This window comes from Ursus arctos, unplaced genomic scaffold (genome assembly GCF_023065955.2).
Source record: "Ursus arctos isolate Adak ecotype North America unplaced genomic scaffold, UrsArc2.0 scaffold_25, whole genome shotgun sequence".
NCBI lineage: Eukaryota > Metazoa > Chordata > Mammalia > Carnivora > Ursidae > Ursus > Ursus arctos.
This window is the reverse complement of record NW_026622930.1, coordinates 3240843-3265741: the sequence shown is the minus strand read 5'-3', so window position 1 is coordinate 3265741 and position 24899 is coordinate 3240843. Positions and strand designations below refer to the sequence as shown.

Sequence of the window (24899 nt, the reverse complement as noted above, 5' to 3'; positions counted from 1 at the left end):
AGCAGGACGGGCACACATAACTTTGGAGAACCAAAGTTCTCCCACACATCTCAGTCACGTGGCCACAGCTGGCGGCAAAGAAGGTTCTGAACCCTACTAAACCGGTAGCCATGCGCCAGCTAAAACTCAAACGAAGCCAAGAAGAAACACTGAAGGACCGCCAGTGGTCTCTGCCAAACCCCTTCTCCCAGAACGGTTAAAACTGCTGTGGGTCGGTCTGGAGAGGCAGGAGTAACAGCTCTAGAACAGCTTCGAACAACAGAGGTGCAGGTCTCCTGCTCATGCAACGCGCCCTCACAGGCTGGCAGGACGGTGCTGCCTCATCACAGCCGGGCCGGGGACCCAGCGGGGTGGCCACGTCTCAGACCCTGCCGGGGGCCCACCCAGACGGAGGGAATGGAGGAGACGGCTGTCCTTCCGTGGCCAGCACCTGCCACGTGGTCTGCCCCAGCAGCAAGGGAACCAGGAGGGCAGGCTTTCATGGGCCACAAAGGCAGGACTCTAGGAATATCTGGTGAACAGCACGGATGGCTGATCAACTTTTGGGTCACGTTATTTACCACATGTAAATGTTATCCAGAGCTGAGCCGGGCGGTATGTGGGGACTACTTTGATGCTTTTGTATACGCTTTTGTGTTTCCTGGAGAATGTTTGTTTCCCCTCTTCTTTTAGCTTTAATGGGATGTGCTTATCGTGAATTCATCCTGAAGCTCTTCCCCAGTCCTGTTCTGTTTTTATGGACTTGCCCTCTGCATACTCCTTGGCTGTCTATTTTGGCAAGATACCCAAAGGTGGAGAACCGTGGGAACCGTCTCCTAGGTTTAGAAGTCTGTCTGCTCGTAGTGAAGAGAAGGGCCATATGCACCCCAATGTTCATAGCAGCAATGTCCACAATAGCTAAATCGTGGAAGGAGCCGAGATGCCCTGCAACAGATGACTGGATTAAGAAGTTGTGGTCCATATATACAATGGAATATTACTCAGCAATCAGAAAGAATGAGTTCTCAACATTTGCTACAACATGGACGGCACTGGAGGAGATAATGCTTAGTGAAATAAGTCAAGCAGAGAAAGACAACTATCATATGATTTCTCTCATCTATGGAACATAAGAACTAGAATGATCAGTAGGGGAAGAAAGGGATAAAGAAAGGGGGGGTAATCAGAAGGGGGAATGAAACATGAGAGACTGTGGACTATGAGAAACAAACTGAGGGCTACAGAGGGGAGGGGGGTGGGGGAGTGGGATAGACCGGTGATGGGTAGTGTGGAGGGCACGTATTGCATGGTGCACTGGGTGTTATACACAACTAATGAATCATCGAGCCTTACATCGAAAACCGGGGATGTACTGTATGGTGACTAACATAATATAATAAAAAATCATTATATAAAAAAAAAAAAAAGTCTGTCTGCTCTCTGGAGATTTCATTGTTGCCTCGTGAGCACAGAACTCAGCAAATTCAGCCACCAAAGGGGTCACCCTTTAATCTGATGCCTCTTCCATTTCATGAGGGATCTCTGGACCAATCCCACCGGATAATTTGTCACTTAGCTCTTTTGTGTCTGTTTGTCCTTTGCAATATCACCCCTTTCCATTAGCTCCCCTGGGCCACTTGAGTGTCTGGGTTGAGGCGTCAAGAACCCATGGAATGTCCTAGAAAGGCCTGCTCACGGTATTAAGTCGTTCACTTTTTTTTTTTTTAAAGTAAGCTCTACACCCAACGTGGGTCCTGAACTTAAAACCCGGAGATCAAGAGTCACACTCACAGACTGAGCCAGCCGGGCGCCCTGAAGAGCACTTATTTTTTAAGTACACCCGAAACATAAAACTGCCAGTGGACCTGGGGGCCTGTCCCGTCCACCTCCTCTGGCTCATGACAACAGCCAGCCGGGCAGGGCGGCCTGGAGCACAACACCCTTTCTGCCACATGCTAACCACGTGGCTTCCTGGCTGCGACACGTCTGAGGGCAGCTTTTACGGGAGTTAGATATCAGTTAAGTGCCACGGGGACAGAGGAAGGAGATACTAAGAAATGCTGCCTTTCGGTGCTTTTGAGGTGTCAGTCTGCACAGCGAGGTAGGCTCACTTTCCCCCGAACCGAATCCCTGTCGCGCACAGTCTTTATTGGAATAGTTTCTCTCTTCCCCTGTTTCTGGGACGCTGAGCTTCAGTCAGATGAAGCGATGTCCCGTGTCCCGTGTCCCAGTCATGCTGTAGCATGAAGTTCCTTACATTTCTGTCTCTGGGAAGCAAATGGCAGGCTAGAGCCCCCAGGATTTGGTTGCAAATGTTGTCAGATCTAGCACTTGTGCCTGAACAATCACGTGGCCTGTCACATCTCAGTCTGCAGATACAGGCCGTGTTTGTGGGTAGTTTTCATGATGCCAGTCTTCATTATTCAGTTAACTCTGGTATTCTAAACATTCGTTGTAATTACAAAACTAATGTGGTATCATAAATATTTAAGTAATAGATAGGTATAAAGTAAAAATACGAAACCAGGCGTTTTCTACATAAGTGTTATATAAATACAGCTAATTTACAAAAACAAGATCACTCCATCATTCTGTTGAGGAACTCCTTTATTTCATGTAGAAGTCCTCTGGGGTGACAGGTTCACAACAGGTGCAGGTGACGCTGTGCGGCGGACGGCTCCCACCAGCACGGTGTCTGGAGAGGCCACGGGGAGCTGCTGAAGTGATCCAGTCTGGAAGACACTCAGGTCAGTGGGTGGCCACACCGCAGCGCTGAGTCTTACATGAGACAGTCCACCATGGGAGCCACAGAGGTAGCCGGTGGTCCAGAGCCTGGGGGCTCAGGTGAGGCTGTGCCGGGAGGTCACAATGCCCGGTGCCCCGTTTCGAGCAGCATACTTTCCAGCAGCAGCTTGCTGTCGGTCTCCACATAGGGCTGGTGCAGCCACATGGACAAGTAGCTCAGGGCGAGGTCGCGGTCTGCGGCGTGTGCAAGCTCCTCCGTGACTGTGCGCTTCAGGAGAAGCTCCTTCCGGTACATGTCGGACAGCTTGCGGGAGACCTCATCTGCAACAGACGTCTCCCTTTAGTAGCACGAATTCACAGAGCCGCTCCTGCCTGCGGTGGGGCGCCACCCTGAAGCGCTCCATGACAACTGGACTCAGCCATAGCGCGGCTGAAGAAGGACCAGGTGGTATGGATCACTCTGGCTCGTGCAGATCAGCCGGATTAGACGGCATGACAGTGTCTTGAAATTAATAAGTAAGTACAGCCTTCTCCGCTCAACTCTTCAGTCCCGAGATGATTATAAACAGTAGAGTCACCTCAAACCGACAATATTCCAGTAACACATTCCATCAAATGGCTTTACCCTTTTCTTCCTTATTTAAAAGTGAGGTCTCAAATTGGCATCAAATAGCTAGGCCCTTCTTTTGAACTAACAGAGCTAAAGGTAACTGAGGGGCGCCCGGGTGGCTCAGCCGGTTAAGCATCCAACTCTTGATTTCAGCTGAGGTCACGATCTCAGGGGCTCGATGTCAGGCTCTGGAGTCAGCAGGGAGTTTGCTTCTCTCTCTCTCCCTCTGCTCCTCCCCCTGCTCTCACGTGCATGCTCGCTTTCTCTCTAAAATAAATAAATCTTAAAAAAAAAAAAAAGGTAATCCTGATCTTGTAGAACTTACTTAAGTAAATGGATTCCATGTTCCCAGTACTCTTCTTCTGAGGGCTTGGCTGAAATGACCTCAGTTTATCTTTCTTTTTCAATTCCGGGCTTGAACTCATAACCCTGAGATCGAGATCTGAGCTGAAATCAGAGTCAGATGTTCAACCGCCTGAGCCACCCCGCTGCCCCAAAACCTATCTTTCTGAAAAAGAAAAAAAATTCTGCCTCTGCAGAGGAGGTGGAATTCACTCTACCCATTTTTTTTTAAGGTAATTTATTTTTTTTATTAAGTAAGCTCCATGCCCAACGTGGGGCTGAAACTCACGACCCCAAGATCGAGAGCTGCTGGCTCTATGGACTGAGCCAGCTGGGCGCCCCGACCACTTGGTTTTAAAGGATAATAAGGGCACCTTGCTTCCTGTGTCTCAAATTACATTTAATATTCTTTGCTGATTATTAGAGCCAAGAAGAAAGGCCCATTTTAAGATGCCCCTCAATCCCCTTCCCTTCCAATGGATCCTCACGAATTGAATTTCAAAGCCTGTCAGCTTCTTCAACTACCAGATCTAAAGAACGCAAATGCTCTCATAATTTCTACTCCTGAGAATCGATGCAGAGAGAACTACTCACAGAAATGGGTTGTGGGCCACGTGTGAAACAGGGGAGGCCGAGGCCTCCCGTCCGCACAACGGTAGTTCTCTAGCTCACAAACCCCCTTGGTGGTCGAGGACAGCTTTTCCATTTTCATCTGTATTTTGGCCTAAAAAGATATTAATTGGGAATATGAGAACCTTATTGGAAATCCACTCCAGTCTCAGATTCCGTAACTGTAGGGTTTCGAAGCTAAGAGGGAGAAGTCTGTTGAGACCGGAAGTCCAATACCAACACTGTTCCCTCCACACGCAGTGCATTTCCAGGGAGACAGAGGCAGACAGTGGCTACGATCTCATTCATTTGCATTACCTCAGAAATAACCCCTGGGTTTCCAGGGCTGGAAAGAGAAAGCTTGCTGAGTCCAGCTTCCCTAAGATTTCCGAAGGCACTAATTTCTTAGCCCCACAGACCTGGAGCAATCGCAAGGCAGGCTCTGCTTTTACGGAATGAGAGGAGGAAGGGTATTAAATGAGTTCATTGCTAACTTTAATAAAAATTTACTAGCTGCCTCTGAGTTTGCTGAAACCTTGAGGCTCGGTTTCCTTGTCTGTAAAACGGTAGTCATGAAAGGCAGCCCTCCACACTTCACACAGGACGTGGGGAGAACGGAGGTGACGACGCCTCAGGGTAGGGTGAGCTCTGCGGGAGGCCCGCAAACCCTGCAGGGCACACGGCACCATGCCCACTGCGGAGAGGAGCCAGCACGGCCCGCTCCGACGAAGTGCTTCCGTGGCGGTGAGAAGGACTAAGTACTCCTGAGGTACCTAGTTGGAGCTATAGAGGGTTTGTTAAATAAAGGGGCCAAGTAAGATTTCAGATTTAAGCAGCACAGACCCATTAAGACATTTCTAACCCCTACGTATACTTAACCCATGCACACGGGGGTTAAAGAGAGATCTATAAACTGTCAAAATCTGAATTCCTTACACTCGGTCCTTCAGCCACTTTCCAATTACGCCAGATGTGGTGTGCACCAAGGTTAGCTAACATTGATTTTTAAGGGACTACACTCCTTTCCCCAATCTTTTTCGGTTCGATGTTTCACTTGGCCCAACCCCAAGAGGTAGGACTCAGCATTTCTGTAATACAGCCGGGCCAATTCTCAGGGCTGCTGATCTAGGGAAGGTCAAAGCCAGTACCCCACACCATGCTTCCTGACCCTACGTCTCTCAGCATGCCATCCCATGTTCTCTGCATCCTGCCACCTAATTCAAAGAAAACCTTATAAATGATCAGTAGAACAAGGAAAATCCTGGAGGCCTGACACAGGCCTGCGGTGCCAAGTACAACTTGCTCATCAGCAGAGCCCAAGGTTATGCCCAGTGGGCAGCCCTGAACCCACAGGGGATGAATGGCGGCCCACACTCCCAGCTCACCCTCAGTATGCCTCCTCCCCAGACCAAACTGCAAAATGTTCATCCAGGTTGGGGAAAGAGGTGCCCCAAAGCCCCCTGCCAAGGTCAAGTTCATTAGAGACACTTAAAGCCAAGTCTGGGAAACCATTCTCTCTAAAAGCTGGAAAACAAGAAAATGATAATATGAAAAGCCTTATAACATCAACTTTTGGTTTTGAACATAGAATGAGAACTTGTTTCCAAACCACTTCAACAAAGAATAAATTCTTTGGAGCAGAGGATTTCAGTGCCTGACGGCGGCACCCAGATCTTGGTTTCTAAAACCATCCTCCAGTAAGAGTAACCAAGGCTCCTTGGAGAAATGGCTGATCCGAGGCAGGAAATACACAGGATGGGCCTAGAACATCTTGTAATGCTAGAAAGTAAGGATGTGTTAAAAAAAAAAACCCAAAAGCAAAACTCACACTGATGGAAGCATGTCCAAGGGACAGCCAACGGAGCTCATAATGGCCAAAGCAGGAACAATTGGAGGAACAAAATACAGCGGTACTGGATTATATACAACCCGAAGTGGGGAACACACAGCCAGGAGTCCGCGCTGCCAGCAATGCACGGCCCAGTAACGCACGGGTGGGGGAAGACAGACATAAGCTCGGCACACACTCCGCCCTCAAGGCGGTGGGACAGGACTTCCCACTCCTCCAGCACGGGCTGTGCGGACAGCGGGAAAGGAGTACCTTTTACAGAGAAACCTGACAACAGGTCAAGGTCAGGTCCAGCCAGGTGGTCAAGGTCAACACCCAGAGTGATACGGCGTGGTCACAGTCCACGCCTTTGACAGGATGTAATGAGACCTCGTCTCTGCGGCCTCCCCCGAAAAACCCACAAGCCCGGCCAAATCATGAGAAAGTCATCAGACAGAGCCCAAGTGAGGGACAGCTGCAAAATGCCTGACCCATCCTCAAAACTGTCACTGTTATAAAAAAAAAAGGGATGTCTGTGAGGCTGTGGCGGCCACGAGGAGCCTGAGCAGACATGATGACTACATTCACTGTGGGGTCCGGGGTGGAGAGAGGGCATGAGGGAGAAAGGAAGGAAATGTGACTAGACTACAGCCTTCTTTCAATAGCAGCATATCAATACTGGCCCACAAATTATGACAAACGTGGCATACGTGTTTGTGATACATAGGACAGTAATGTCTGAAATGGGGTGCAGGCTGGGGATAGTTTACGCGCACTCTCCGTGCTACCCGCTCAACCTTCCTGTGTATCAGACACTATCCTAAAAACTCAAGTGTTCATAAAATATGCAGAGAATAAATTCACTGGAGCAGGATACAGTGGCTTGGGGAGACCGTAGAGACCAGGGCACCTGCATCTTCCCAGAGCCACTGGGCCGTGGCATTAGAAACCCTGTGCCACACGATTCGTGCTGTCTTCCAACTTGGGTTACTAGCCTCGGGCCCATGTGCCTCTCCCTCCCACTCATACGTGCCTTTGAAAGAAATGAAACTTCCCTTCTTAGGAAAAAGGGAGTCAGCCCCAGGCTCAAAGACTTTTGGCAGGGAAGCAATATTCAGCTAATGTGTGTATAACGTGATTTTAATTGTATGACAGAAAAATGTTAAGTAAATAACAGGATGGGATTAATACAAATCGTGAGGTAGCCCCAAGAATGGATGGAACGTGTGTACACCGATGCAGTCCCACAGGAGTTAATTCCTCCGTGATCTTTGTGATAAACCCACCGGGTAATCATCCAGCCTTTTGGGGGCACATTTCCTGCCATGGGCCACACCAGCTCTCTGGGAGCTCCTTCCAGCTCCGGACAGGACTTGCCACACTGTTCTCTGGTGGGAGCCAAAGTTTCTGCCAGTACCAGCGGCCTCACTTGTCCCCTCAGAGGCCTCAGAAAACCAGTGGACCATTTCCTGTTCTTGGGACAGCCTTTTGGCTGTGATGGCGGCTGTTTTGCCTACTGGTTCCCCCTTTTCTGAGCTAAACCTCCAGTTCCTCTAATTACTTCCCTCTGATAAGGCCTGTCCCCCTCAGGTCCCCACGCTGTCTGTGTTGATGGGTGGGGCCATCATTTTGTTGGCTGTCATCGACACAGCCCAGGCTTTATCTGAAGATCTTGGGAACTCTGCTGACCAGAGCATACGGTCACCTACAATCCAGCGGCTACTTTCCCCGGCCTACCTCACCCTGGGCCTGTGCTCTGGGTCAGAGGGACCAAGGACAGGTGCCCCACGTTTCCTCTGCTGCTGCTCAGTCCATCAAGCCTGCTGGCTGGGTTTTCTGGACTTTGACTCTCCCTGCTAACATCTTCCCACGCTGTCCCTCCTCAGTGCAGGTCAGTGGGGCTGAGGAAGGAGTCCCAGGGTACCAGCCTGCCACTTAAGAACGGGGAGAACCTAGGACAGACATGCAAAACCAATCAATCACTCCTGGGTGCCTGAAATGAAATGCACACCCCCTCTTCCCCGTCAGCCTACCCTCTGAAACTTTTCCCTGATGGGCCTACGTCCACAGTTACAAATGAGAACGTGTGAGCTACCAAGAGCCAAGTGACATTTAGAAACAAAATCCTTTCAGACTTTTTTACATTTTATAAAAGTCACATGAGTATGTGTTGAAAATGTTTCTCATTCTAACAGAGCTTTGAGATTCTGTGACAGGCTTTACCCTGGAAGGCAGCAAAGGATGAAGAGGCCCGGACGGGAGGTGGAGGCCCGTCAGAACCACGCACAGCGAGGCAGCGAGGGCTGGGGAGCAGTGCGCTGAGCTCTGCGTGTGTTAGCTTCTGGCTATTCAAATTATTTTAATACTGGAACTCAGCCACCCGGTTTCTTTTCTTTTAGGAAAATATGTGCACCTGCTTTTTTGTTCAAACAAAAGTATATATTTTTAAAAGATTTATTTATTTATTGGGGGGGGAGAGAGAGGGAGGGAGAGAACGCACATGGGGGAGAGGCAGAGGGAGATAGAGAATCTTAAGCGGACTCCACCCTGAGCGTGGAGCTGGACATGGGGCTTGATCTCACGACCCTGAGATCATGACCTGAGCCAAAACCAAGAGTTGGTTGCTTAACCAACTGTGTCACACAAGTGCCCAAAACAAAACTATTTGCCATGATCAAATGGGTTAATTTGGGAAAAAGAAAACAAAACAACTGGGCAGTTTTCCATAACTTAGATTTGTCAATTTTAGTCGCTTCTTTGGCCCGTGTCCACTCCCTGCTGGCCAGGAGCTCCGTGTCCAGACCTTGCCTGCCAGAGACACAGTCACGAACGTGGAGACAAATGAAGAAAGCGGATCTCACGTGGCCCACACCCTTTATTCTCCTTCTTTCCTGTGTATGGGGGTCAACTCGAAGTCACTGATACCTGTCTTGTTACCTGCTCGAGCAGCACACGGAGCGCAAATGCTTCTCACCACAGCACAACCCCAAGACAAAGGGAAGGCAGAGCACAAAACAGGATGATTACAAAAACCTTATCGCTTATTTAGAGGAGACTGTTTGCTATTTAGCCCCATAGGCACTCTAAATATCCCAAAGACAGTACTGATTTCGATCATAAAGAAAAGGCCAAATTACTAATATGTCCTCAACCACTTATTTTCTCATTTTAGTGTTTCTGAAACCACAATGCATCTTACAGTTAATGTGATGTTGTAAAGGGTAGGTTGGGGCACCTGGGTGGCTCAGTCAGTTAAGCATCTGACTCTTGATCTCAGCTCAGGTCTTGATCTCATGGTTGTGAGGTCAGGCCCTGCATTGGGCTCAACACTGGGCATGGAGCCTACTTTAAAAAAAAAAAAAAGGGTAGTGTTTCTTTCCTGGAAAATTCTTTTAAACCAATAGTCAGCTTTAACATAGCTGGAATCCTAAATTTGAACAAGTGGTATCCTGAAGAAATACAATTACACCTCACATAGTCTGTTTAACAGACAAGAAATCATATTAAATATCAGAAACATTTCCATCAGAAAAGGTTAAAAGGTAAAGATTTTCTATGTTCATGGGTAAGTTTTAGCTACCCAAGTTCGAGTATGTGCCCAGCAAAGAGATGAGGAGCTAAGTCTATGTTTGGTGGCAGGTGCAGTGAGTACTGCAACCAGGTCATTAGTTCATTAGACATTGAGAACATCTCTCGTGTGCTAGACCAGGGCCCACAGGCCAAATCCAGCCCACACGCTATGTTGGTATGGTCCAGCAGCTCAGACTGGGTTTCACCTTCTGAAATGGTTCAAAGAAAATGTAAAAAGAATATTCTACAGCACATGAAAATTACATGATATTAAAATTTCAGTGTCCATAAATAAAGTTTTATTGGAACACAGCCACGCTGACAGAAACCTGAACTACATCCATTTGGACATCCCGTGACAGGAACCAGAACTACCCCCTCAAGCAATGACAACTGCCCCGGGGCCAGCAAGACCCTGCATGACTCCCCCGACGACCACGATCGACCTTTTACCGCCCACCTGCAAGTACCCACCAAGATTCATCCCACATTCTCCTTACCTAAACCTGCACATCTTTCCAGCACTTTGTTTTTTTTTGTTTTTTTTTTTTTAAGATTTTTATTTATTTATTTGACACAGAGAGACAGCCAGTGAGAGAGGGAACACAGCAGGGGGAGTGGGAGAGGAAGAAGCAGGCTCCTAGCGGAGGAGCCTGATGTGGGACTCGATCCCGGTACGCCAGGATCACGCCCTGAGCCGAAGGCAGACGCTTTAACGACTGCGCCACCCAGGCGCCCCTCTTTCCAGCACTTTGGATATGGTCTTTGAGACGCTAGTCCACTGTCCTCCCAATGTCAGCCTCACTGAAATAAACTCCTTTCTTGTGTCCCCACCACTCACCTCTCTGCCTGTGGATTTTGTCAGCGGTGAGCGGCCTGGCCTGTGTTTGGGACCCCAGAGCCAGGTGCTCGTCCACTCCTGCACCCCAGCGATGATGCCATTCACTTCTGTATCATCGCTGGCTTGCTACACGGTGGAGCCGCATGGTGACAAGGCACGGTAGGTGCCACAAAGCCCAAAATATTTACTACGTGGAGCCCTCAGAGGGGGTGAGATGGACCCAGACATCACAGGGGGCAGAAAGAACAAAGGTCTAGGACAGCATCCTGGGGAGCATCGAGATTTAGGGGGCAAGTGGAGGAGGCTGAGGAGGAAAAGGCAAGTGTCTGGGGGAGAGTGTCTCCCACAGTGTCGACACCTGCTGAGTGCCGAGAAAGTCCCAAGTACATCCCCGGGGTTCAGTGACTGCGAGCACAGGTGGCCAGGGGCTCCGGATCTCACCAAAGCATCGAAGGTGGTCTGCAGCTCCTCGCACAGCATCTCTAGCTCCTTGCTATATTCTGGAAGCGTCTTGTCTGCACCTTCCCTGGAAGCTGGGCTGCTGCCCTGTAACTCTGTCTCATCTTCACTGCTGGACAAAATGGAAAAGAGTGGGAACAAAGTTCATTATGGAAGACCCTAGAAAGAGCAATTTCCACACAACGGTGTCAGGCATTTGGCCCAGGTGTTACTTCGTGTAGTTGTAACATATGATTGCTTATTATTTACAAGCACAATGAACACGTCCACCAGCTCTGCACCAGAGGGGGTCAGCTGGAGGCAGCCCCGTAGCGTCCTTGGTCTGGGGCTCCGTGCTGGGCATACAAAGATGAACGAGACGTGACCATTTCCCCAGAGTTCACCGTCCGGGAATTGTGCGGTAAGCAAAGCCTGTGGCCTGTGGGGCATGAAATTAATCTAGTGTGGTCACATGTTAGGGAAAAACTGAACATAAAAAGAGAACAGACAGTATCAGAGAGCTCCTTATGCAGGCAGGCGAAGAACTGTCTCTTGCTGAACGGGCCTCGGCAGGGAGAGGCAGCAGAGGGCCAGTGGCACGTGATGTGCGGCGGGAACAGGCCAGAACCGGAGGCAGCAGTGGACACTCTCGACTCTGGCTTATGGACAATGACATAGGAACACAGAATGGTAACTTTGAGAATAAGAAACTATACCTACAGGAAAGTGTGAAGAATAATGAAGCGAACCTTCCAATCAGAATTGGCAACCGCTAACAGGTTTTCTCAGGACTCCTTTGTCTTTTTTAAAGAAATTGCTAAGGGTAGGGGGCGGGGGGGTACCTGGGTGGCTCAGTCAGTTAAGCATCTGCTTTTGGCTCAGGTCATAACCCTGGGGTCCTGGGATTGAGCCCCATGTCGGGCTCCCAGCTCAGCAGGGAGTCTGCTTCTCCCTCTCTCTACCCCTCCCCCAGCTTGTGCTCTCTCTCTCTCTCTCTTTCAAATAAATAAATAATTAAAACACCTTAAAAAAAGAAATTGCTAAGGAAAAATACTCTCCATCCCCCACCTTACTTCAGACACCCGGTCACCAAAGGTAGGAAGTGGGTTTCTCCACACCAAGCAAATCTCACAGTGTGGCCAGCAGCAGGGTGTCCCACACGTCAACTCTACGCAGACACTACCTACCAGAGACAGCCTCCGATCCCACAGGTCAATGTTCGGCCCCACAGGACTGCCCCGCTCAACTCCAGACACTACCTGCAAGTCCAAGGTGTTGGCTGTGCTTCTGACCAACGGGCTGTGAATAAGAGGTTCCCACGAGCTGCCCTCCTGGATTTGAAGGATTTGCTGGAGCAGCTCGCAGAACTGAGGAAAATGGTTAACTTACCAGATCGCTGGTTTATTAGAAAGGATATGAAAGGATACGAAGGAACAGCCAGATGAAGAGGTACGTAGGGCAAGGTGTGGAAGGGTCCTGAGCACAGGGGATTGGGTCCCTGTGCAGTTTGGGGCCACACTTCCAGCAGGGAGAGGTGTTATTGTTCACCAAACCAGAAGCTCTCCAAACCCCATCCTTTTGGGCTTTTATAGAGGCTTCATTATGTAGGTATGATTGATTAAGTCATTGGCCATTGGTGACTGATTCAACCTCCAGCCCCTCTCCCCTCCCTGAGAGGTGGGGTGAGGGGGGGAGCTGAAAGTGCACGGTCTCTAATCCCCTGCTTGGTTCCCATGGGGCTTTCCAGAAGTCACCTCCTTAGCATGAACTCAGGGGTGGCTGGAAGGGACATGGTATGAATAACAGGACCCTCCGTTCACCTAGATCATTCTGGGGACAAAAGACCAGATATCAGAGCAGAGGACGCTCCTCGTGCTCTTATCCATTGGGAAGTCAGAAGGGTTTAGGAGCTGTAGGCCAGGAACACGGAGGGAGACTAAAGAAAAAGCTCTATCAATGCCAACAGCACAGAAACAAAGTACAACGTTGTGAAATCGAAGTCCTACTGTACCCATCCTAAAGGTGCAAGCTTTACGACTGGGCCCGTGTCCTTCCAGTCCATTTTTCTAATTCTATATACAGACATAACCATGAACAATAGGTAGCATAATTTTGTATTTAAAATGGACATATACAGTTTATACTTGTACACATCATTTTACCACTTGCTCTTCTTCTCAATATAATGTAATTTACGCATGAGGATAAAGACTACCATTTCCACGCTAAGACCCCCAGGAGGCTTACGCCTGATCACTGCGGGTGCAGGGCTTAGAGCACGAGGAACTCTATACGTACTTACCATAACCTGATTTTCAGGTTGGCAATACTATTCGCAGTAGCAAAACCTGTGTCGTTGAGGGTTTCCCATTTCAGGATTAAATTATGCCAATCAGCTGCATTGTCCTTAATTTTTCTCGCGCTGACAGATAAGACGGGTTGTCTGGGCGTCGTACTTCCAACAGTGTTTGCTGATAGGGAGTCAAAGAAACATAATGATTATGAAATTTCTGAAAATAAATAAAAGGAACCTCATTTAAAATGGAGCTGAAAGGGCAGCTCTCACGCACACATGACTTGCTGCGGCCTGCACAGTCCGCAGGAAGGAGGAGGATAAGAATTATTATGACACGGGAGGACATTTTTCATGTAGGAATTTCATTTCCTGCTTTTAAGAAAAAGAAGAGCGCTCCCCGCTACAGCGACGATGCACCAACCACCACTTGCAGCCGATGAGAAACCACTACAACCTCAAACTCTTGTTCTTCTCCACAGAACATGTGTTCAACACCTCCCCACTTCCCCCTAAAACCCAATCAAAGTTGACCTTCCCTTTGTCTCTTCCGACTTGCCTGCCATTCATCATAGCAAATTGTCCTGAATTGCAATGCCTCTGTGATTCCTGAATAAACTCATTTTTTAAAAAGATTTTATTCATTTATTTGACAGAGAGACAGCAAGAGAGGGAACACAAGCAGGCGGAGTGGGAGAGGGAGAAGTAGGCTTCCCGCTAGGCAGGGAGCCCAGTGCCGGGCTCGATCCCAGGACCCGGGATCATGACCTGAGCTGAAGGCAGACGCTTAACCAACTGAGCCACCCAGGCGCCCCTAAACTCATTTTTTTACTTGGAGATGTTCTTTGTTCTGTTTATTTTTTAAAAAGATTTTATTTATTTATTTGAGAGAGAGCAAGAAGAGAGCACAAGCAGGGGGAGCAGCAGAGGGAGAGGGAGAAGCAGGCTCCCTGCTGAGCAGAGAGCCTGATACGGGACTCGATCCCAGGAACCTGGGATCATGACCTGAGCCGAAGGCAGATGCTTAACCAACTGAGCCACCCAGGCGCCCCAAACTCATTTTTTTACTTAGAGATGTTCTTTGTTCTGTTTATTTTTTAAAAAGATTTTATTTATTTATTTGAGAGAGAGCAAGCAAGAGAGCACAAGCAGGGGGAGCAGCAGAGGGAGAGGGAGAAGCAGGCTCCCTGCTGAGCAGAGAGCCTGATACGGGACTCGATCCCAGGAACCTGGGATCATGACCTGAGCCGAAGGCAGATGCTTAACCGACTGAGCCACCCAGGTGCCCCTCTTTGCTCTGTTTAAAGTTGACATTACTTGGTGGTCAGAGTGGGATCCGAAGGAGAGGACTCCAGGGGACGACGACCTCAGGCCTGAGCAAGGTGTCCTCGTGGAGCCTTTGTGCTCACCCCTTTGGAGACTCTCTCAGATTTTGAGCCCTCCCTTTGGTGGAGCGCCCGACTTTACTCAGGATCTGTTTAAAGTACTCGCTTATTTTCTGAACCTCAGATTTTGAGTAATGGGATTTTGATTCTCTACACTCTCTCAGGAGGGTCTTCCTTCTGGGACCCCATCTGGTTTTATGTTTAAAAGCTATGGTCCTGGGGGCGCCTGGGTGGCACAGCGGTTAAGCGTCTGCCTTCGGCTCAGGGCGTGATCCCGGCGTTATGGGATCGAGCCCCACATCAGGCTCCTCTGCTAGGAGCCTGCTTCTTCCTCTCCCACTCCCCCTGCTGTGGTCCCTCTCTCGCTGGCTGTCTTTATCTCTGTCAAATGAATAAATAAAATCTTTAAAAAAAAAAAAAAAAAAGCTATGGTCCTGGGGCACCTGGGTGGGTCAGTCGGTTAGGCGTCTGCCTTTGGTTCAGGTCATGATCCCAGGGTCCCAGGATTGAGTCCCGCTTCGGGCTCCCCACTCAGAGGGAGTCTGCTTCTCCCTCTGCCCCTCCCCCTTCTCGTGCTCTCCTTCTCTCTCCCTCTCTCAAATAAATAAATCTTTAAAAGGAATAAATAAAAGATATTTTTTAAAAAGCTATGGTCCCTCCTCATGTGCATTATTATTTACTTATTTATTTGTATTCAAGGATAGTAGCACACAGTGTTATATTGGTTTCAGGTGTTCAACATAGTGATTCAACACTTCCATACGTGGCCAGTGCTCATCACAAGTGTTCCTTCACCCTCATCACCTGTTCCCCCACCTCCCCCCATAACCATCGATGTGTTCTCTATAGTTAAGTCTTTTTTGTTCCTTTTTTGTTGCTTCTTAAATTACACATATGCATGGAATCATATGGTATTTATTTTTCTCTGACTGACTTATAAAGAACTTATGCAATCTAACACCAAAAAAACAATAATCCAATCAAAAAATGGACAGAGGACCTGAATAGACATTTTTCCAAAGAGGACAAACAGATGGCCAACAGACACAGGAAGAGATGCTCAACATCACCGGTCATCAGGGAAATGCCAATCAAAACTGATGTGGGAAACAGAAGCAAAAGAAAAATTATTGAATTTCCTTACTACTTACGACCCATTGACAAGCCCTTAAAATAGGCCGAGTGACATTCCTCCAGGAACTCAGCTGCCTCAATGCTAACACCTCGCTAAGGGCAAAAGGCAACCTTAGCCTGACCCCCTCCCCTGAGGATCCTGTAAGTCTACTTTAAATAAAAATTCCTGCAGAAATTTTTTTTATCTCTAAACCCGAGATACATGTTGGCAATCAGCCCCCAAGCATATGGCCCACCGGTATACATCTGAAGGGTCTCAGGACTAAGGTTTTATTAGACGGTAATAAATGACGTTTTCCCAACAACAGCTAGCCCCCTCGAGGTCCTGGAAACCTTGCTTCCAAAATTCTTTAGACTTATGCTCTCCCAAACCCCCTCCCAACTTGAAAGTATATAATGGGCCACTCCTCACGACCCCTGTGCAACTTTCTGCCCATGGGTCCTGTCCCTGTGCTTTAATAAAACCACTTTTTTGCACCAAAGATGTTTCAAGAATTCTTTCTTGGCCATTGGCTTCCAACCCTAACGTCTTTCCTACATTAAAAACCACAATGAGATATCACCTCACACTTGTCAGAATGGCTAGTATGGAAAAAGACAAGAGGGGCGCCGAGGTGGCTCAGTCAGTTAAGCGTCTGCCTTTGGCTCAGGTCATGATCCCAGGGTCCTGGGATCGAGCCCCACATCTGGCTCCCTGCTCAGTGGAGAGTCTGCTTCTCCCTTTCCCTCTGCCCCTTCCCCTGCTCATGCTTGCTCTCTTTCTTTCTCTCTCTCAAATAAATAAAAAATTTAAAAAAATGAAAGAGAAGACAAGAAATAACAGGCGTTGATGAGGATGTGGAGAAAAAGGAATCCTCGTGAACTGTTGGTGGGAACACATTTTGACTAAATGGACCAACTTAACCAGAGATGAGTAAACTTCAATGGCCATTATGGGGAACTCTCGACCCCCCCAAACTTTCCTCAGAACCTAATTAGAAAGCTCTGACTCTAAAATTAAACAGACTCCATGGGATGCCCAATTTAATGGGTACCTGGAAGTTTCTAAACAGATTCAGGACTCTCAAGTCACCTCTTTATCAAATACTGATCCCCAAATTAATCAAGCAACAAACAATCAGAAGAAGACAAAAATCTGAGGCCTCTTGCTCCCCTCCTGTCCTCTTGGTCTCAGGGCGCACAACTGCCATCTTACGCAAAGCCCACCACCACCTTCCCCTTTCCCTCCCGCAGGGCCCCACTTCCTTTATACCCTGCACTTCCTCATTCGATCCTCTCTCTGAACAACCTTCCCTTCCTTTCCCCAAACCATTAAAACCTGTCCCATTAAAGTCAGACCCTCTGAGGATCCCAATGCCAAACCCTGATTTCTTGGGTGCCCTGGACTACAGGTGAATTAGGAGCTATAGTCAAAGACTTTCCCAAAGTGAGATTTGGGAGTCTCAGATTTGCTGAGTAATTTAAGATGGTGATTCAAACTTATCAACTGGGTTTCTCAGATTCACATCCGCTATTGCACATGCTTGCTGTCGAGGGCCCATCCCAGCACTGGATGAACTCTGCCACTCGGATAATCCTGGTGAGAGAAGACGTCAAAGGCCTCCATCCTGGCCTCAGTCAGTACTTCCTAAATGACTAAGTTCTTCTTTTTAGCTTATCTCTTAACTCAGGCAAAAGAGCCAACTGGCAAAGCATCCCATGAGGGGAACCAAAACTGCCCCCTCAAGCAACAAGGGCTGCGCTGAACCAGCAAGACCCCTCCCTCGTGACTGACCCCCCCGAGACCAGACCTTTGCTGCCCCCTGCACGCACCCACCCACCTTCGTCCCATATTCTCCTTCTATAAACCTAGAAGTATCTTCAGCATTTTGGAGATGGTCTTTGAGAAGCTAGTCCCCTGTCCTCCCGGTGTCGGCCTCACTGAAATAAACTCCTTTCTTGTGCCCCCACCACTCACCTCTCTGCCTGTGGATTTTGTCAGCGGTGAGTGGCCAAGCCTGGTGTGTTTGGGACCCCAGAGCCAGGTGCTCGTGCACTCCTGCACGCCGGCTACATGGAGAGAGCTCTAGAACCACAGATGGGGTACTATCCCCTGACTTGCTATATGATCGAGCTCCTGCAGGTGCTAAATGACTTTACCAGGCAATTCCTAGAGCTTTCCCACAGCCTGTTGAACGTACTAAGATTCAGGCTTGTACCCAGAAGCCCGACGAACCCGTGCATGATTATTATAGTTGGCTCCTAATTATTGTTTGTATTGTTTGTTTGTTTGTTTAAGAGAGAGAGAAAGAATCTTAAGCAGGCTCCACGCTCAGCACAAACCCGATGCAGGGCTTGATCTCATGACCCTGAGATCGTGACCAGAGCCAAAATCAAAAGTTGGATGCTTAACCAACTGAGCCACCCAGGTGCTCCTCCAAATTGTTTTTAAAGAAAATTCTGGTCTTCCTTTAAACACTGAATCTACTTGGGTAGCCTTGAACTCTGTGTTCATTACTGGGCGGATCTTCTAGTTAAAAGGACCAGGATGAGGGGCTCCTGGGTGGCTCAGCTGGTTACGCATCTGACTTCCACTCAGGTCATGATCTCAGGGTCCTGGAATAGAGCCCTGAAGCAGACTCCCTGTGCAGCAGGGGGTCTGCTTCTCCCTCTGCCCCCCACTCATGCTCTCTCTCTCTCAAACAAATAAATAAAACCTTAAAAAAAAAAAAAACCTTAATAAATCCCCCTGCCCTTGGCCATCCCAATTAGCAACTTCCCTTTTTCCCATTTATATATGAAAAGGTAGGGAATTCCCTGAGGTTACTCACCCCAAACACCGGGATTACCATCGACCCCATAGGGCATTACAGCCAACAACACACCATGTGGCACCAGGGACCTTGCCTCAGAGCCATTCCTGCCACCACCCTTTCGGCTAAGGGCAGCGAGGAGACAGTCCTGGGACCCCTGTAGCCATCCCCGTGCCCTGTGCAGTAGAGGTCCTCCTGAACACCCACCACACTCCAGCCAGTCGTCTTCCTCCTACGAAATCCTCTTCCTAACTACTCCTCCCAGAACGCCTTGCTGCAGTCACCTCCCTGCTCATGCCTGACTCAGATCCCTCCTGACTCCCTCTGCGATGACTTACAGCCTCGGATGACGCTGACTTCTCATGGTTCTCGGATGGTTTTTATTTAAGAGGTGGAAATGGTGAATGTTGTGCTGGATATGCACTTGCAACTCCCTCTGAAGGAATGAGTGATACCTTTACCTTTGGCCACCTCACCCCAACAAGCTGAGCTGTACACCCCCACACGGTGGGCACGCTCGCCAAGGGCATAAATGCCGACATTTACGCTACCAGCACATATGCCTTAGGAGTGGCTCACAATTTTGTAATGTTATGGAAACAATGTGGCTTCCTCCTTTTAACAGGGAGAAATTAATTTTATTTTATTTTACTTATTTTTTTATTTTTTTATTTTCTAAAGATTTTATTTATTTGAGAGAGGGAAGGGCGGGGAGAGAACAAGCTGGGGGCAGGGGAAGAGACAGAGGGAGAGGGAGAAGCAGACTCCCCGCTGAGCAAGGAGCCTGATGCAGGATTCGATTCCAGGACCCTGGGATCATGACCTGAGCTGAAGGTAGACATTTAACTGACTGAGCCACCCAGGCACCCAGCAGGGAAAAAATTTTAAATTGGTCTTCTGTCCAAAATTTATTAGGTAGTATACTCCTATCAGCTGCTCTGGCTATTATTATTATTATTTCTATTAGAGAGAAAGAGCATGAAGGGGCCCGAGTTGGGTTCCATGCTGGGTGTGGAGCCTGCTTGAGATTCTCTCCTCCCTCCCCCACTGCTTGTGTGCATGCACTCGTTCTCTCTCTCTAAAAAAAAAAATAGAAGGAGAAGGAGAAGAAGAAGAGAGGTTGAAGTAAGAGCCTCCGGCAGGACTGGACTCCTGCAGGGTTTGATCTCATGACCTGGAGAGCATGACCTGAGCCAAAACCAAGAGTTGGATGTCCAACCGACTGAGCCACCCAGACACCCTCACCCTCTTGGAAAGACAGTGCCCTAATTGCATTTCCCAATCCCCCACACAAGGAGGAAAGCTTTCTGAATATTGGACCTGTCACCAGAAGCTCTGATCTGTTCGCAATGTCAGAGACCCCTTGGTCTTACCTATAACCAATTTCTTTGTAGTCCCAAATGCCACTGTTGATTACACCGCAACCCTACAGATGTTACCTATCGGGTTAGGCTATTATGGGGGTTCCCATACTTGTTTCAGCCTTTCCCCAGTCGTCACCATACTAGCTCAGTTAAATTCCTCCATCTTTGCCATTGCACAATCCCATATTCTTTTCCTTATGTAAGTGTGATCTGTCTCCTTGTATCCAAGGGAAATACAAACAAGTTTATGCCTCTTTGCAAAGTTTTTAGGAAAGACCCCTTAATGAAGGGATGGCCTGTCACAGAATTTCATCCCAACTCCTCCAAACCCTGGCTTGAAAAGGCCAATCAGGAAATTACAGTTAATAAATCTGTCAATAACCAGACCTTAGCTGGAGTCCCCTGTGCACCACCCGGTTTCATTTTTGTTTACAGGGGACAGCATTTTCCATGGGCATAGGAATGCTTAAACAGTTGGCAACGCGCGGAAGTCAATGTTTATTGTTTATTGTTAATTTTCATAACAAACCAGAGTCCTCTGCTGGCCTGACCCATTAGGCCTTCACGGCTCTCTTAACCAGGAACTTCAGGGGGCATATAGGACTCCTGGTTTGCCTCTGTAGGGAGGCTTTTCCTCTTGGGCCGGAGTAAGTGCTAATGAATACATGATCAGAAATCTCTCCCTAACATTAGGAGAGATAGCTGATTCCACAGCCAAAGCAAGAGCAGCCCAATGATGATCACGTGACCTGTTGGCTAAAGGAGTTTTAGACAGGGGTGCCTGGATGGCTCAGTCGGTTAAGTGTCTGCCTTTGAGCTCAGGTCATGATCTCAGGGTCCTGGGATCGAGGCCCATGACATGTCAGGCTCCCTGCTCAGCAGGGAGCCTGCTTCTCTCTGACCCTCCCTCCTGCTCTGCCCCCCCAAATAAATAAATAAAATCTAAAAAATAAAAATAAAAAACATAAAGGAGTTTTGGACAATCTACTTGCTGAACAAGGAGGTATTTGTGCAGTAGCAAATACCACCCGTTGCACTTGGATAAATACCTCTGGAGAGATAGAAACCCACTTACACAAGATCAGGGAACAAGAGCACTTGATTACAACAAATTTCACCTAATGACCCCTGGTCTTTTGATCTATTTAGCTGGTTACCTTCAGGTTTGAGCTCCTGGTTTAGAACCATCATACTAGATTTGTCATATTATTTTTAATTCTGTATTTTTTTTAAGATTTTACTTATTTATTTATTTGAGAGAGAGAGAGAGGAGAGAGCACAAGCAGGGGGAGCAGCAGAGGCAGAGAGAGAAGCAGGCTCCCCGCTGAGGAGAGAGCCAGATGTGGGACTCGATCCCAGGACCCTGGTATCATGACCTGAGCCAAAGGCAGACGCTTAACCGACTGAGCCACCCAAGCGTCCCAAGATAGAGATTTTAGATGGGAAGTGCTGAGGTCTCCCTCCTACCCCTTCTTGTCACTCACACGTGGCCTCAATGGTCTCCTCGAGTTATGCACTTTCCCTCTGACGGGACGGGACAACCAGGAAAGGTCCTTTTTGGCACCCAGGCACAAAGCCACTAAATGCAGAAAACCTGACTCTTGATAAGGTGATGTTTTTGAGCAAAGACCTTGATCACAAGGGAGAAATGTGAAAATAAAGGAAACTTCATTTAAAATGGAGTCAGGAAGCCCTGGAGAGGAGGGCGCTCACACACGCACCCTTGCTGCAGCCCGCACAACCAGCAGGAGTAAGGAAGAGAAGTCTGATCTCACCTAGGGAGGACAGACTTCACAGAGCAATTTTATCTCCTGCTTGTAAGGAAAGGAAGGAAGAGCCCTCCCCGCCCCAGCAATAATGCACTAACCATCGCCAGCAGCCAATGGAGAAACCACTGTGCAGAAACCACTACAAACTCCAACTTTTTTTATTCTGTAATACACTTTTGTTTACAACTCTCCCCAGTTTCCTCCTAAAACCTAAGGAAAGCTGACCTTCCCTTTGTCTCTTCCAACTTGCCAGAGTTCACCGTAGCTTGCCTGTCCCAAATTTCCTGTTTAAAGTTAACAAATTTATGGTCTTAATTGGAGAGCAAATATATATATAAAATACATATTATACATATATATTTTTTTCTTCTATCAGAAACAGCCAGATGGAAGAGATGCACAGAGCAAGGTATGTGGAAAGGGGTATGGAGTCTCCATGCTCTCCGAGCACACTACTCTCCTCAAATCTCCATGAGTTCACCGACCTGGAGCTCCCCAAATTCCATCCTTGTGGGCTTTTATGGAGGGTTCATTACATAGGCTTGGTTGATTAAATCACTGGGCACTGCGCATTGATTCGACCTCCAGTCCCTCTTCCCCCCCCGGGGGGGGGCACTAGGGAGGTAGGTGGGACTGAAAGTTCCAACGCTTTAATCACATGATTGGTGTGTGTGCTTGGGAACCAGCCCCCATCCAAAGGTTACCTAGAGGCTTTCCCAAAAGTCACTTCATCAACATAAAAAAAGACACCTTGCTCACTCTCACACTTCGGAAGTACTATAGGGTTTTACCTCTCCGCCGAGGATAGGACAAAGGCCAAATATTTACTTCTTTTTTTTTTTTTTTAAGATTTTATTTATTTATTCGACAGAGATAGAGACAGCCAGCGAGAGAGGGAACACAAGCAGGGGGAGTGGGAGAGGAAGAAGCAGGCTCATAGCAGAGGAGCCTGATGTGGGGCTCGATCCCATAACGCCGGGATCACACCCTGAGCCGAAGGCAGACGCTTAACCGCTGTGCCACCCAGGCGCCCCCAAATATTTGCTTATTATAAACCACAATCACAGCCTGTTATGCAAGTCCCATCTACCACTTCTCCAGCTTCTCCCAGCTTGCTCTCTATGCCTTGGGGATGGCTCTGTGCACGTTCTGACTTTGACCTAGAATGTTTCTCCTGTCCATGTATGTCCCCACTCACTTGGCTAACTCCTAGTATCCTTTAAGGCTCTGCTTATTCAAATATCCCTTCATTTTTTACTTATACAACTAATCAACAATATGCCAGGCATGGGGGATGAAGTGACTGAATGGGACATACCAGGACCATTTTCATGGAATTTACTTTCCAAAGAGGAGGTGGATAATAGACAACCAGATGACCATGATCAATTTAGATCGTGGTAAGTGCCATGTGGAAAAGAAAATGGGGTTTTGTGTTAGAGTGAACCTCTGAAGAAATGTCATTTAGGCTGGAACCTGCATGATGAGAGGGTCCTAATATGAGAATAAACTTGGTGAGTCCGAAAAACTAAGCAAGACCAGTGTGTCTATGATGAGGGATAGAAGCAGAAAAATGTCCACCTTTAGGCCGGAAGGCTGACCGTTAGCCTACATAGTTCCAACAAGGATCAAATATGTGCTGGTTGCTACATTCTTAAAGGGTCTCATGACTGCCTGTAAATCTCACCAATAGTTAATATCGAACTGAATGATAAGCACCAGAGAAATCTTGCAAAAGTAGTTTAAGGAGTAGAAATTCAGAGAAACATTTATGATATAACACTCCCTGCGTGTCTCCTCCCTCTTGACCAGTAAGCATATAACCACCAGCTTCATACAGCAAAAATGCAGCGCTTTCTGCCCATGGGTCCGGTTGCCATGCTACTTAAATAAATTTACTAAGTTGCACCATGCAACATCCCAAGAATTCTTTCTTGACCTTTGTGCTTGATGACCCCACACCATCTAGAATAGAATGGCGGTGGGAGGGGGGATAGGTGAGGGCGCAGTCAAGCAACCGGAACCTTACAGACCAAGATAAAGAGTTTAGATTTATTCCAAGTCAGTAGAAAGGAAGCAATAAGCTTTGACATGATCTGATTTTGGTTTTCAGAAAGTCACTCCTTCCACAAGGAAATCTTCCTGGATTTCCCAGGTTGGTTTAGAACGCATTGCACTAGATCTGAAACAACCTCTTCTTCAGCTATCACTGACATTCACTGGCCTGGTATATTTGCTTGTGTAATGTCTAAATTCCCTGCTAGACTGTAAGTCCACCTGAGTAGTGACTACGTCTTGTTTCCTCTCCTAACCTCAGCACACAGGAGGTGCTGAATAAAATGTGTTAAATGGAGAAATAGTCCTTACCCCCTGCACTATAATCTTCGAAGGGTTTCCTTCCTCCAGTAGGGGCTCCTTGAGGGCAAGACCCCATTGGATTCATTCTCTGTCTGCTCCATACCCAGCACATATTTAGGAACCAAAATCACAGTTCTAACTTCAAGAAACTCAGGCCAGTAGGGAAAGAGCCCAGTATCAGAGTCACAGCACAGAGCAGAGTGAGGTTAGGCACAGTGGCTACACCTCACTTATCCCTTCGGAGGCGCGGCTCCCAATCTGTTCGCATTACTACAGGAGATCCCTGTGAGGCTCAAACGAGCTGACCCACATAAAGCACTTGGGACACTACTTGGCACACAGTGAGCACTCGCTGAATGACAGCTTTTATTACAAGCAAAAAGCTCTGTGGCGGGTAATCCTGAGGGTGATTCAGGGAAAGGTATTGGGAGGAGCTGGGCATGCAAGGCTTGGCGCCCAATGTACTCCGCTAATGCTAGTTTACAATGACAATAACAATGAGGGTCAGGATCTGCGAACACTCCGCTCCATCCAAGTCGTTCTACGCGTGAAAAAACCCGAGGCGCGGCCAAACTGACGGGCTCCCTGGCCGACGGCCGAGCCTGCGCAAGGCTAGCGGGATGGGCTGGGCCAAGGCAGGGACCCCAGTTCGCGCCGGGAGTTCCGGCCTCCCGCCCAGCCCGCAGGCCAAGCCCGCACTCTCACACCCTACCTGCCCCGGGGATCCGACCCGTCGCACGCACCTGCCATGCGTCCGCAGATATCCCGGGAAGGAGCCCGAAGTCCAGCCCACGCCCGCCGGAAGCGCGCTGACGTCTCTTCCGCGCCGCTCAGCTGGCCAG

The 24899-nt window shown here is 48.3% G+C and overlaps 1 protein-coding gene across 1 annotated transcript; it reads right to left on the bottom strand.

Moving 5' to 3' along the window:
• Positions 1 to 2568: 2568 nt before the first annotated feature.
• CINP (cyclin dependent kinase 2 interacting protein) lies at positions 2569 to 24899 on the bottom strand. Its single transcript, XM_026515268.4, has 5 exons — positions 24801 to 24899; positions 13265 to 13433; positions 10966 to 11095; positions 4271 to 4400; positions 2569 to 3045 (listed from the first exon to the last, which is right to left on the bottom strand). Exons 1-5 carry the CDS (start codon positions 24805 to 24807, stop codon positions 2843 to 2845), a joined length of 639 nt encoding a protein of 212 aa, XP_026371053.2. The 5' UTR covers positions 24808 to 24899; the 3' UTR covers positions 2569 to 2842.